General features: G+C 47.1%; 1 protein-coding gene and 1 long non-coding RNA gene across 3 annotated transcripts in view; one reads left to right on the top strand and one right to left on the bottom strand.

Moving 5' to 3' along the window:
• The window catches only part of FOXK2 (forkhead box K2), a 71,589-nt gene extending 62,953 nt beyond the window's left edge, over positions 1-8,636 (bottom strand). The window contains exon 1 of one of the 2 annotated variants that reach the window (XM_024130060.3): positions 8,239-8,636. In XM_024130060.3, coding sequence (XP_023985828.1) covers positions 8,239-8,636 — 398 coding nt within the window. The remainder of the gene's footprint in view (positions 1-8,238) is intronic. The other variant, XM_028499251.2, reaches the window with a different exon arrangement.
• A 353-nt stretch (positions 8,637-8,989) lies between these two features.
• LOC114487762 (uncharacterized) lies at positions 8,990-12,739 on the top strand. Its single transcript, XR_003683141.2, has 3 exons — positions 8,990-9,173; positions 10,010-10,055; positions 12,657-12,739. It is a non-coding gene; the product is annotated as an uncharacterized lncRNA (long non-coding RNA).
• The last annotated feature ends 2,487 nt before the right edge of the window (positions 12,740-15,226 follow it).

A 15,226-nucleotide genomic window follows, 5' to 3' on the forward strand; every position in this document is an offset into this window, starting at 1 on the left:
TGGCCGCCTGAGCCAGGCCCGCCGAGCCTGCGCGTCCGGAGCCCGTGCTCTGCAACGGGAGAGGCCACAGCAGTGAGAGGCCCGCGTACCGCAAAAAAAAAAAAAAAAAAAAAAAGAGAGAGAGAGAGAAACAGTATACTGTAAATTGCAAAGTTCTTTGACTGGACACAGAAGCCATCCTTCATTTACAAAATGAGTTTGGCCAATGGCGTTAATGAACAAGAATCCTTCAAATCAGACGGCAAACAGGACATGACTTTTAGCCAGTTCCTTTTCCTGACTTTACCCCCAAGGCAGAGAGGCACTTTTCCTTTCCCCCTGAAATGGGGAAGGTTTGTGGTGAAGCCGACATACTGGAGTGGAAGAGAACCAGAACGGAGGCTCTGGGAGAGAAGGCACCCCCAGACAGACCTCTCGTGGCCTGGCGTGCTGGACGACACCATCCACGTCCCATGGCCTGGCTTTATCCTCAGGTCCTGGCAGGGAAAAGACAACTTCTCCTGGCTGAAGAAATTTCAAACTTCACTCACTACTCCCAGAGGCTCTTGATCAATTTACTGCACACACGTGTGCATGTGTGTGGAGCTATCAGCAAGCTGGAGAGCGCTGGCCCCTTGAGGACATTTTCACCCCCATGTCATATTTTCTGTCACGTTAGATCTCCATAGCCCCCTCCACACCAGGACACTGTGATAGATAAAACACAAGCAGCCCCTGATGTCTAGCAAGGGCAAGGGCACAGGCATGGTGCTAACCGTGCCACACAATGTCAGTTATTATCCCTGTTAAAAGTGAGGGAACTAAAACTCAGACAGGTTAAGCAGCTGGGCTGGAATTTGACTCCGGTCTGTCCAGCCCCAGAGCCCATCCTTGCCTTCTCCTGATACAGTTAGCTGGCACACAAATAACCACTACAGGTGACAGGTCCCACCATATAGGCTTGTTCTCAAACTCTGTTAGAAATTAAAATTATGTTAAATCTAACCATCTTAAACTATTCCTTAAGTAAACGTTAAAATGAATAGACTGAGCTTTACCACTAGAAGAACTACTAAACACGAGGTAAAGTACAAGTAAGCTGGTTACTGGGTTATTTTTAACTTAATAAAGTAACAATTATGCTAAAATAGCTGTACTGTGTTCCCAATGTCTACAAATCAGCGATAATAAAAATGTATCTCAATTTGCCAAATGAATATATATTGTAGCTTTTAAAAGAAATACATAGTGGTCATTAAAAGCAATTAATTTGTAAACTGAGCACTTTCCGAAGTGTAAAGCACCTCTGCTCCTCTGCTATGGATCTGCCATTACATGTCGCCCACTTCTGGGTCCTGGACTCCAGCCATCCTAGACCCCAGATCTTAGCTCTGCCTACAAGCTGGTCAGAGTCTCAGGTCATAAAATGAAGGTGTTTCAGCCAACCCTGCAGCCCTGAAACAAAAATACATGCCAGACCTCACTAGTGGCTCTGCTTAGGTCTTCTAAGAAGACCTAAGAAGACACCCTTGGAACTTCCCTGGTGGCGCAGTGGTTAAGAATCCGCCTGCCAACGTAGGGGACACAGGTTCGAGCCCTGGTCCGGGAAGATCCCACATGCCATGGAGCAACTAAGCCCATGCACCACAACTACTGAGCCCATGTGCCACAACTACTGAAGCCCATGCGCCTAGAGCCCGTACTCCACAAGAGAAGCCACCACAATGAGAAGTCCGCACACCACAACGAAGAGTAGCTCCCGCTCTACAAAACTAGAGAAAGTCCGCACACAGCAACAAAGACCCAACGCAGCCTTAAATAAATAAATAAAAGAAGAAGACACCCTCATTTTGGTGGGAATGTAAACCGGTACAGCCACTATGGAGAACAGTATGGAGGTTCCTTAAAAAACTGAAAATAGAGCTACCATATGAGCCAGCAATCCCACTCCTGGGCATATATCCAGAGAAAACCATAATTCGAAAAGATACATGCACCCCAGTGTTCACTGCAGCACTATTCACAATAGCCAGGACATGGATGCAACCTAAATGTCCATCAACAGAGGAATGGATAAAGATGTGGTACAATGGAATATTACTCAGCCATAAAAGAACAAAATAATGCCATTTGCAGCAACATGGATGTACCTAGAGAGTCTCATACTGAGCGAAGTAAGTCAGACAGAGAAAGACAAATATCATATGATATTGCTTATATGTGGAATCTAAAAAAAGGCTACAAATGAACTTATCTACAAAACCTAAACAGAGTTACAGATGTAGAAAATAAACTTATGGTTATGGTGGGGGAGAGGGTGTAAGAGTAGGGAAGGGATAAATTGGAAGACTGAGATCGACACATACACACTACTATATATAAAATAGATAACTAATAAGGACCTACTGTATAGCACAGGAAACTCTTACTCAATACTCTGTAACGGCCTACATTAGGAAAAGAATCTAAGAAAGAGTGGATATATGTAATTGTATAACAGGTTCACTTTGCTGAAACTAACAAAACATTGTAAATCAATTATACCCCAATAAAAATTTTAAAAAAAGAAGACACCCTCATTTTATCATCTACTGGGAACTCTATCCTCCACACCTCATCTGTGTCCATTCTTTGGGCCTAAGCTACATCTCTCAGTGGTTTCCCCACCCACTTCACCCTGGTGATCCACATGGTTTCTACTCCTTCTAACCCTAATATCACCTCTGCCCTCCTTAGAATATCCACCCCCTCCCCACAAACACTTCTTACACCCCCACTCCCTCCTCTCTCTCTGCACCTGGGAGTCCCACACCCCATCTCCTTCCTCATCCTCCAAAACATCCTAATGACCAAGCCCATGGCTTCCCATGGAGGGTGACAATGCAGGTCAGCCCTTTTCCCGAGGCTCTCCTCTCTTGGCACTCCCCTTATTTCCTTCTTCCTGGTACTGGTATTCTCTGGGAAACTTGGTTCTGCCCAATCCCTATTATCTAAGCAGGACCGAGTCACTGTGAGATCCTTCAGTTCTCTTCTTGGAGTCTTCACCTGCGAAGCTCCAGAAGCCACTGCCTGCTCGGCTTTCTCCTGTCCTCACCTTAGAGGATGCTACCTGTGATTTAGTGAGAAAGTCTTCAAGTGTGACATTACCAAACTTCATCTGCAAGTTAAAACATGCCACATAAGAAAGAGGAGGTTTGCTGTATCACCAACCAATAGGCAGTTAATTCAGCATAGAAACAGGGTCACTTTCTAAATAAACACAACTGCAGTTCTGCATGTTAAATATCTTTGGGCAATAGTAAATTCAACTTGTTCTATTTATGCTCAGCTATTAGATATTTAGGATCTTACTGATCGAAAAATACATCAAATTCACTTGACATCTCAAAGTATAAACAACTGTTAAAGAGTTGTTTATTTTTATTTATAAATTATGCTTAGTTTGCTACCATGGCCACAAGAAGAGCAACAGCAGCAAAACCAGACATTCCTGCCCAACAGATCTTCCTAAAACACTTTACTGCTCACTCAGGTGCCAGATCAGGTCCTTACACAAACAAGAACCCTGTCCTCAAAGAGAACATTCTTCATTCTCTCGCTGACCACTGTGAAAATGCTCCCCCACCAGGCCCAGGCAAACATCATGCTCCACAAACCTGTCCCCAAAAAATAATGCCATTTGCAGCAACATGGATGTACCTAGAGAGTCTCATACTGAGCGAAGTAAGTCAGACAGAGAAAGACAAATATCATATGATATTGCTTATATGTGGAATCTAAAAAAAGGCTACAAATGAACTTATCTACAAAACCTAAACAGAGTTACAGATGTAGAAAATAAACTTATGGTTATGGTGGGGGAGAGGGTGTAAGAGTAGGGAAGGGATAAATTGGAAGACTGAGATCGACACATACACACTACTATATATAAAATAGATAACTAATAAGGACCTACTGTATAGCACAGGAAACTCTTACTCAATACTCTGTAACGGCCTACATTAGGAAAAGAATCTAAGAAAGAGTGGATATATGTAATTGTATAACAGGTTCACTTTGCTGAAACTAACAAAACATTGTAAATCAATTATACCCCAATAAAAATTTTAAAAAAAGAAGACACCCTCATTTTATCATCTACTGGGAACTCTATCCTCCACACCTCATCTGTGTCCATTCTTTGGGCCTAAGCTACATCTCTCAGTGGTTTCCCCACCCACTTCACCCTGGTGATCCACATGGTTTCTACTCCTTCTAACCCTAATATCACCTCTGCCCTCCTTAGAATATCCACCCCCTCCCCACAAACACTTCTTACACCCCCACTCCCTCCTCTCTCTCTGCACCTGGGAGTCCCACACCCCATCTCCTTCCTCATCCTCCAAAACATCCTAATGACCAAGCCCATGGCTTCCCATGGAGGGTGACAATGCAGGTCAGCCCTTTTCCCGAGGCTCTCCTCTCTTGGCACTCCCCTTATTTCCTTCTTCCTGGTACTGGTATTCTCTGGGAAACTTGGTTCTGCCCAATCCCTATTATCTAAGCAGGACCGAGTCACTGTGAGATCCTTCAGTTCTCTTCTTGGAGTCTTCACCTGCGAAGCTCCAGAAGCCACTGCCTGCTCGGCTTTCTCCTGTCCTCACCTTAGAGGATGCTACCTGTGATTTAGTGAGAAAGTCTTCAAGTGTGACATTACCAAACTTCATCTGCAAGTTAAAACATGCCACATAAGAAAGAGGAGGTTTGCTGTATCACCAACCAATAGGCAGTTAATTCAGCATAGAAACAGGGTCACTTTCTAAATAAACACAACTGCAGTTCTGCATGTTAAATATCTTTGGGCAATAGTAAATTCAACTTGTTCTATTTATGCTCAGCTATTAGATATTTAGGATCTTACTGATCGAAAAATACATCAAATTCACTTGACATCTCAAAGTATAAACAACTGTTAAAGAGTTGTTTATTTTTATTTATAAATTATGCTTAGTTTGCTACCATGGCCACAAGAAGAGCAACAGCAGCAAAACCAGACATTCCTGCCCAACAGATCTTCCTAAAACACTTTACTGCTCACTCAGGTGCCAGATCAGGTCCTTACACAAACAAGAACCCTGTCCTCAAAGAGAACATTCTTCATTCTCTCGCTGACCACTGTGAAAATGCTCCCCCACCAGGCCCAGGCAAACATCATGCTCCACAAACCTGTCCCCAAAGTCCCTTCCAGCCTGAATTCTATCTCTCCAGTGCCAGGATGCTGGCCCAGCCACACCTGCAAGGTCACTCTACCTGCCCACTTCAGGAGCCCGGCCCAGGTGGCCCAGGGCTCCCCCACCTAGACCACTCCACAGACCACGTTCCCCCGCCAGTCCCAATAACACCTGAACCTCCAACAAGTCAGACGCTCCTGGGGAGGAAAAAACTGCATCTCCGTACACACAGCCCTGCATACTTGGCCAAAAACCAAGGATTTTTGGAAATCACTTGTTTTCTGGAAAACCACACACTATGGCACTCTTGTACATATTCAGCTCAAACCCCCACCCCACCCCCAACATACACACTCACGCGCTGGTCTTCACTAGGCATGGAACTTACCAACCACCATGGAGAAGGTGCTTGTACTCAGATCTTACCCAAACCATTTAAAATACTCACGACACCAACATACAGGATCACACTCCTCATTTTCCTCTATTCCTCCCAAATTAATACTTCAGTATTTTAATAAAATAGTGAACCATACTTTAAGCCTAAAGTGTTTATATACTCTTCCAAATTCTCTGTACATAAACTTTTAACACTAACTTACAAAATTTAAGTTCATTTTAAAGTTGGAATAAAGTCATTGTTATTCAAATAAAAGACCAACCATAGGCTGTCATATTTTTAAAACTCCTCAGTGATTTTTCAATTCAGTAAGCAAGTATGAAACAAACAGTAAGAATACTTATTAACCTCTGAGGACTTCCCTGGTGGTCCAGTGGTTACGACTCCGCACTTCCACTGCAGGGGGCGTGAGTTCAACCCCTGGTCAGGGAACTAAGATCCCACGTGCCTTGGGCGTGGCCAAAAAAAAAAAAAAAATTCAACCTCTGTGTAATCACTCTAAGTTACATTTGCTTTTAAACTTTCACAATTTAATTTTTTTAATGTTAAAAAGAACTTGGAACATAAAACTGAGTTTAATTTCAAGAAAAAGATTTTTAAAACAATTTCTCTGCATTTAGCTAGCACCAATCGTCTTTATACAGTTTTTTTCCTATAACCTGTATCTATGATCACCCTACACCAACAACTTGGAAACAATGCCGTACAAAAAGGGAGGTGCTGCAAAATCCTAACAGTTATCCACTCATCTCACACTGTAAAAATGCCCCTTCCATGAAAAAAACCACTCCCCTCTGTCAGTATGGGCAGAGGTTCCCAGGCCCAGAAGTCCAGGGCTGGTGGTAGCCTTGGTGGCCCAGGGACTCTTCACTGTGCACTAGCTGGAGATGAAGGCCAGAGAGCCCGCATCTACCCATCACCTTTTTTTAAAAAAGATATTTTATTTTTATTTTTTATTTTTGTTTTGTTTTTGGTTTTCTTTTTGGGGGTCCTGCCATGTGGCACGTGGGATCTTAGCTCCCCGGGATCAAACCCGCACCCCCTGCATTGGAAGCGTGGAGTCTTAACCCCTGGACTACCAGGGAAGTCCCCCCATCGCCCTTTCTTACTCATCTCCTCTGAAAGCCTCACTCCACTCCTCAAAAGTCTGAATTCTGCTCCCTCACAGAAAAATCAATTTATTTCCATGTTTGGTATGTCAACGCAAATGGTTTTGGCTGAATGGTAATAACACAATTTTCTTTAAAAACCTCAAAGTTCCCAGAGTAAAAATATAACGCCCTTTGCTGTGATGCCAAGTTATTTGTAATCAACAAACCATCAAATTAAAAAGCTGCCATCAGGTCCCTACTATCGATTTTATGCAATCTGTAGTACAAATACACACAAACAGCGTTCTGGTTTGAAAAATAACATTCTTTGAAATGCTCCCATCAAGATTTAAGGAACTAGCTGGTGCAGCTTTCCAGGCTAAGCAGTAACACAGCACCCACATACAAAAGTGAAGAAATAAAAAAAAGCAAGAGCTCTTATCACCATCTCCAACAACTGAAAGCAGTCAAAAATTCCAGTTTGTGGAGAAAGGTTCTACTCGGAATAATCTAGAAAGCCCCTGAGGAATAATTAGCTTTTCCTAGAGAGCAAATTTGTTTTTCAAGCAGACTAAATGATAACTTCACAAAACCATAGAACCAAGCTGAACTGCTTTGTAGCAGAATTGACAGTTCCTCAAGAAGCTCAATTATACTTTATAACACCTTCTAAAAATTTCTAAATAATTGACTTTTTTAAAAAGTTACGTTGAAAGTACCTAGTTTTCCAAAATTTTAAGGTTCTGAACACAGATTTAAAAATCCATCATGCTTCAAGAGCTTTCAATTTTTAGGCTACAAAAAACACAAAGAGAAAAAGAAGTCCTTGCAGCTTATAAAAACACACGCTTTAAATAATACACTACTGAAAACGTGTAAAACAAAAAGAAAGTAACAGATAACCCAACATCAGTTAAGAAGACACAGATTTTTGTTTTCGGCAGTTCCACCAACCAGAATTTTACATTTCTATTCCATACTACCTACATGCTAGTTACGAAAAATATATGCGAACTCCCAGAACGCACAGAGTACCCCAGAAAACCTCAGCCCACGTGGACAGCTGCCTGAGCCTCCAGCTTTGGATAGGTGAGGATGGGGGGTGCCGAGAAGGGACTGTAGTCTGTGTTCTGGTCATGGGTACGGTGGATGAGGTCGGGACACTGGGGTCATGGACTAGGATCCGGCCGGCATGATGGGGTCTGGGTCTGGTTCTGGTCGTAGGAAGAACGAGCCCAGATGTCGGGATCTAGGTCCTGGTTGGGAAGATGGACAAGGGCTTGGAGTCGGAATGGGGCTCCGAGTCTGGGTCCTGTGTCCTACTCGTGGCTAGGTCCAGGCGGGGATCGCTGGCCGGGGGCTGGGTCCTGTAGGTGGGGGCAGCAGATCCCGGGGGGTGGTCAGGACCCAAATCTGGGTCCTCTTGGTCGTAGGTGGGGGTAGGGGGTCGTGGATCGCGAGTCGATGGTCCGAGTCGGGGTAGAGGCCGTGGTCGGGGTTCGGGTCCCGCCGGCCAGGCCGCACCCCCGCCCGCCCCCCCGGCCCGGGCCCCACTCACACGCGCGGCAGCTGCAGTGGCGGCGCCCCGCGCCTTTGGAACACGCCGTCCACGAACACGCCATTCTTGCCGAGGCAGCGCAGGTAGAAGTCGCCGCCCGCGTCGGGCCCGGGCTGCGCCGACGGCTCCGGGGCCGCCCCGCCATGGCCGCCGCCGCCCGGGGGCGTGAAGATCTCGAGGTGGCGCCGCGATATGAAGCTCGAGTGGCCCATGCTCACGTCCACCGAGCCCTGCGACGAGTTGCGCCCGATGGTCACCGAGCGCTTCTTCATCAGGTACTCGAACTCGCGGCCCTCGAGGCGCGCCACTGCCCAGCCGCCCGGCGGGGATCCGCCGCCCCCGGCGCCGCCGCCCGCGGGGGGCCCGCCCGCGCCCGGGAGCGCCGCGGCCGCCGCCATGGGCCTGCGAGGGCCCGGGCCGCCTTCCGCCGCCGCCACGGAGCTGAGGGCCGAGCGAGGCCGCCGGCCGGCGAGCGACGAGCGGCGGCGAGGGGCGGGACACGAGCGGCGCGCCACGGGCCGGCGCCGGGCCTGTGACTGACGGCGGCACCCGCCTATAGCGGCGGGGCACGGCAGTGGGGCTACCAGAGGCTGCCCAATGGCGAGGCACGCCGGCCGTGCGCCCGCACGTCGGCCGCGGTGCCCGACGCAGGCGCGGCTTCTGGCGGCCTGGAAAACCCGATACAGAGCAGGGCGGCCGTGGAGCAGCCGAACCGACGCACGGCGCCGAGCCGAGCGGGGAACCAGGACGGGACGAGGCGGGGCGGGGGCCGGGGTCAAGGTCGGCGGGGGCAGGTGGCGCGGGCCCGCACACTCAGCATCCGGCCCCGTGTTTTGCCGCTGCCGTCACGCGCGCATCCTCAAGCGTGGCCGGAGCCTGCCTCGTGTTAGCAGCCGAAATCCACGCGTTTTGCAGTGTCTGTGAGACCTCCCACCGTGAGCGTCTGCGGGCTGGCGAGGAGGGAGAGAAGAGTGGGGAGAGTCCGTGAGGAGGGTCCACGGGGGCAGGGGGAGGGTCCTCCGGGAGGAGAGTGGGGAGGGCCCGCTGGGAGGGTCCAGGGGAGCGTGGGGAGGGGGCGAGGGGAGGAGCGCAGGAACGCGGGCCAGCGTCCCGACGCCGTGGGCCTGGAGTGAGCGGGAAGCTTCGAGGGCTGCAGGCAGGTCGGGCTCCGGTGGCAGAGCCCGGCACTTGGCGTTCTCTGTGTAAAAACCCATTCTAAAGAAATGGAAATTAACGTGCCCCTCTGAATGCGACATCTGCCTGTCTCATTAGCCGTAGATGTGTTTGCAGTTATAGTACAAACCCCCAAGGGTTAACACTGCTTTGAACCATAAGCGTGGCAGAATCTCCTAGACAGAGGAAAAGTAGTTTCGTTAAATACTTATATGTGGGAGAGGTTTTAGGTGGTGTTGAGACAAGAATGTAAGTATTAGGTTTGGCCAGAGTCGGAAAACCCGAACGAACTTTTTGGCCAACCCATAATAAGTGGGGAACCTTTCATTTTCAAACAAAACACAGTCGATCAAAAGAAAGAGCATCCCATCAAGTATAACTGATGTTTTCAAACCAGTTGTCAAAGTGACCAGTGTGTTGTCGCGAGGTCCCGGTGCTCTGGTGGGGGACAACCACCACTCTGCCTGGCATTCGGAAGCTTCCTTGTGATAAAGTAACTGACCGTGTTCGGAGTATGTGCTGTGTGCTGTTGAACTTATTATGTAAGGCCGCTCACTAGAAACGTTCACTTGCTTTTCACATTTTTTCGTCAACACAGAGTGTCCACCGCATGCAGGGAACCCAGGCCCACAGGTATAAAGAGGGTGAGTTTGTCCCATTGAACTGATGTGTCTCAACAATATCCCTCCTATGTAGACACAAGGCCCCTTGATGAAAAGATGGGCAATGCCAGGCAAGTGGAAATGGTAACAACCACACGGTTCTGAGAAGGAAACAGGTCACCGACATGGAGAGTCAGAAAAGGATCCAGAGCAGAGGGGGCTTGTACCGGCCCTTCCATCCATTCCAAGTGCTCAGTAAGCACCCGTTGTATACCAGTCACAGGCCAGGGTTGGACAGAGAGCAATGAGCAGACCTGGCAGCCACGTCCCATCAGCACGTGTGAAAGAAGGGGCCAAAAGGAAGCAGCACGCAAGATCCATTGAGACAGAGGAAGAGCACCAGGAGATGCTCTCGGGGTTCAGCAGCATCGCTGCTCTTTACATTGAGCAGCTGAAGGCGGAGATGTGGAGGAGACACACCCCACCCAAAGGGCTTACAAACCTTTGTTCTCTCATCGGGGGGTGTGTCCATGCTGGACACAGGAAGAGAGGGAGACCACGGGGCACCTGGTGGGGCACCTCCCTGGTGGTGCTTACGGAGGACCCACAGTGCACATGTGAACACATATAGGCACAGCCAAGGAGCAGCACGTAGAGCAGAGTGAGAGGTCTGAGAGGCGGGCAGGAGGGCCAGAGGAGGAGGATACCTCTGACCTGAGGCCTGAAGGACATGAGCCAGGGCCACAGTGACCTCTGGGCAAAGAGCAAGGGCAATGGCCCAGAGGCAGGAGTACTATATGCTCTGTGTGTCAGGGGCCGGGGGGGTGGCCTGCATGAGGGGAGAGACAGCCAGGGAGCAATTCAGAGGCTGCTGCTCCATGGGGGCCCTCAGCACCTGAGATGGGAAACCACTGGGCATATCAAGCAATGAGCAACATGATCCAATTTAACTTTTACAAAGATCAACCTTTCTGCTGTGTGGGACAAAACTGAAAACAGGGAGGCCCATTTGTGTCTCTTACAATGATTCAGGCTACAGAAAAGGGTAGTTGGACTCATGATCCTCAAAGCTTTTTGCGTAAGTACCCAACAAACTAGTTTTGTGAAAATTTGTAAGCTTACACGTTTAAGATAATAGCAAAAATTTCCATCATGTTTAAATAGTTGCAATAGATACAATTTCCCAAATATTAGAAATATTGCCTTTTAAAATAAAATCATGGAGACTTCCCTGGCAGTCCAGTGGTTAAGACTCCGTGCTTCTACTGCAGGGGGCACAGGTTTGATCCCTGGTTGGGGAACTAAGATCCCGTAGGTCGCACGGTGCAGCCAAAAAAAATTTTTTTTAATTAATTTTATTTTATTGACTGATTGATTGATTGCTGTGTTGGGTCTTAGTTTCTGTGCGAGGGCTTTCTCTAGGTGCCGTGAGCGGGGGCCACTCTTCTTCGTGGTGCGCGGGCCTCTCACTGTCGTGGTCTCTCTTGCTGTGGAGTACAAGCCTGGATCCAGACGTTCAGGCTCAGTAGTTGTGGCTCACGGGCCTAGTTGCTCCGCGGCATGTGGGATCTTCCCAGACCAGGGCTCAAACCTCTGTCCCCTGCATCAGCAGGCGGACTCTCAACCACTGCGCCAGCAGGGAAGCCCCCAAAATTTTTTTAATAAAATAATCATGACATCATTCCTTAAATGTATCGAATGGATCCTGAATGTCACTGTAGTTTGAAACACACTGTCGTATGTTTTATAAACACATATATAATTTCTTGGTTAACAGTCAGGAGTTGTATTAAATCCTCTTTTCCTACACTCAAATCCCTCTGCAATTTTAGTTCTAAATACAGTAAGTGTCTATACTTGAACATTATTTATTTATTTATTTATTTTTGGCTGCACTGGGTCTTCATTGTGGTGTGTGGGCTCTTTGTTGTGGGCTTCTCTCTAGTTGCCACGTTGTGGGCTGCTCTCTAGTTGTGGCACGCATGTTTAGTTGCCCCATGGTATGTGGGATCTTAGTTCCCAGACCAGGGATCAAACCCATGTCCCCTGCATTGGAAGGCAGATTCTTAACCACTGGACCACCAGGGAAGTCCCTGGACATAATTTATTGATGACCCTATTTTTATGCCTGGAGAGAAAGAGAGATTCATATATACATACATATTTTTAATTTGCACTTTGCTGTGAATTTGTCTCATGATAAAAATACTTCTCCTGGGGAATTCCCTGGCGGTCCAGCAGTTAAGACTTCGCCTTCCAATGCAGGGGGTGTGGGTTTGTTCTCTGGTCAGGGAGCTAAGATCCCACATGCCTCGCAGCCAAAAAACCAAAACATAAAACAGAAGCAATATTGTAATAAATTCAATAAAGACTTTAAAAATGGTCCACATCAAAAAAAAATTCAAGTTTTGATTAAGACTAAAGAGTTGAATTATATTGGAGATTTGTCTCAATAATGTCTAAGGCTTTTTTTCCCCTGACAATTAGTCCATATATCCAGTGATGAGAATTACTAGAATGAGGCAGGGTACAGAATCGGTATTATCCCCATTTTTTTCATAAATGTATACACATAAGTAAACAGAACTGGGGGAAGTTTTATTAAAGCAACCTAACTGTTCTTTGAACCTCTTCTGTCTGCAGGTCCTACATGAGAGCTGAACAGAGATTGCAGAGGTCCTGCAGGACTGGGAGATGTTGAAGCAAAGAGAAGAGATCTTGGTGCAGCCCAAGCAACCAGCTGGGACACCAGAAAGGCCACACCCTAGAAAACTGAATACAGCTGAAGAGAGGAAGTTTCAACTCAAAGTCACATCACTAGAAATCATCTGAATCAAAACACAGGGAAAGGGACTTCCCTGGTGGCACAGTGGTTAAGAATCTGCCTGCCAATGCAGGGGACACAGGTTTGAGCCCTGGTCTGGGAAGATCCCACATGCCACGGAGCAATTAAGCCCGTGTGCCACAACTACTGAGCCTATGTGCCACAACTTCTGAAGCCCGTGTGCCTAGAGCCTTTGCTCCACAAGAGAAGCCACCACAATGAGAAGCACACGCACCACAATGAAGAGTAGCCCCTGCTCGCCAGAACTGGAGAAAGCCCACGCACAGCAACAAAGACCCAACACAGCCAAAAATAAATAAATAAACTTATTTTTAAAATGAAAATAAGGAAAAACGATAACAGAAGAGTATTAGAGACCCATGACAAGATCAGAAAGGTCTAATGTACATGAAATAGGACTCTCAAAAGGAAGGAAAAAGAAATGGAACAGAAGAAAACTCTTTTTTTTAAATTTATTTTTGGCTGCGTTGGGTCTTCGTTGTTGCACGCAGGCTTTCTCTAGTTGCAGCAAGTGGGGGCTACTCTTTGTTGCAGTGCGCAGGCTCCTCCTGCAGTGGCTTCTCTTGTTGCAAAGCATGGGCTCTTGGCATGCGGGCTCGGTAGTTGTGGCTCGTGGGCTTAGTTGCTCCGTGGCATGTGGGAAATTCCTGGACCAGGGCTCAAACCCATGTCCCCTGCATTGGCAGGTGGATTCTTAACCACTGCGCCACCAGGGAAGACCCCAGAAGGAATTTTTAAAGAGAGAATGTGTACAGATTTTACAAATTGGTGAGAATATACCAACCCACAGATCCAAAAAGGTTAGCAAAAATAATATATAAAATATATATTAACATATATATATGCCAAAAATACAATAGAGGAGATGAAACAAAATTTTTAAAGTACATGAATAATTTAGTAGAAGGCAAAAGTGAAGGAATAAAGGGCAGATGGAACAAATATACAATAGCAAGGTGGTGGCTTTAAACCCAACCATGTCAATCATTACATTAAATGTAAATGTATAGAAAACTACAATTAGAAGTCGGAGACTTTAGAATTCCCTGGCAGCCCAGTGGTTAGGACTCGGTGCTTTCACTGCTGTGGGCCCAGGTTCAGTCCCTGGTTGGGGAACTAAGATCCAGCAAGTCGAGCAGTGCAGCCAAGAAAGAAGTCGGAGACTTTAGACTGAAGGGGAAAAGAAAACCCACCTAACATAAATGAGTGTACAAAATCCTGAGCAGATATAATACCATAACTGCCTCATGTTCAAAGCAAAAATTGACAGAACCAAAAGGAAAAATAACCTGCTGAGTTTGAGATTTTAACACGTTGCTATGTAATTAATGGAACAAGCAGGCAAAAAAGTCAGTAAAGATATAGATTTAAATACTTATTAACTAACTCAGCCAGTTACACTCCATAAAAATGATTATGTACCCTCACCATCAAAACTCTGCAGTGGTCCAGCCACATTGTGTGCCAGCAGAGTAAGAAGAAAGAAGGCACCGGGGAGAAGTCTCAGATTTCCACCTGGGTCTTTCCACTAATTGATGAGTGGTGTGGCCTGGGTCCCACCATCTTGTCCACATTCTCAGTTTCCTCACCTGCAAGGTGAGCCACAGCACGGGCTGCTCTCAGAAGCCTCTTCCAGCTCTAACCCTCCATTCTGAGGAAGCTCTAGGGGCTACCCCAGGATGCTACCCCACTTGAAAACCCTCTTTCCAGAATAAAATGAGATTCAAACAAGGCCTGACACCTCCAGTGTTTATGCTGGGGCTGTCCTGACGCAACCTGCTATCAAAATTGCCTGTGATTCAGTTAACAAACTCTTGTGCAGCATTCTCTGCATGCCAGGTACTGCTCTAAGGACTCTGTAGATACTGGCTCAGGCCATCCTCACGATACACCTCTAGTTGATAGATGCTCTGACTGCCCACATATTACTCCTCGGAGGCACAGAGAGGTTGACTAACTTGCCCATGTCAGCACACCAGTCTGTTCTTTATCACTTCACTGGAGAAGCAAAAACAAGGCTTCCTATGTGCCACTCACATTAAAGAGGGTGCATACTGATGATATAATAATCATGAATTTTGATACTCTAAGAAACAAAAATTCAGAGTAAACTCTAGCACTGCAACTGGTGTCATTTAACAAAATAATATGAACAACTTGTGATGAGAAGTACTGTGATCTTGAGAATGTAACACCAGGTTTCATAACTTTTCCTAGTAAAAAACCTTCAGAAGGGCTTCCCTGGTGGCGCAGTGGTTGCGCGTCCGCCTGCCGATGCAGGGGAACCGGGTTCGCGCCCCGGTATGGGAAGATCCCACATGCCGCGGAGCGGCTGGGCCCGTGAGCCATGGCCGCTGAGCCTGCGCGT

The sequence above is a fragment of the Physeter macrocephalus genome, chromosome 14 (assembly GCF_002837175.3).
Source record: "Physeter macrocephalus isolate SW-GA chromosome 14, ASM283717v5, whole genome shotgun sequence".
Taxonomy (NCBI): Eukaryota; Metazoa; Chordata; class Mammalia; order Artiodactyla; family Physeteridae; genus Physeter; species Physeter macrocephalus.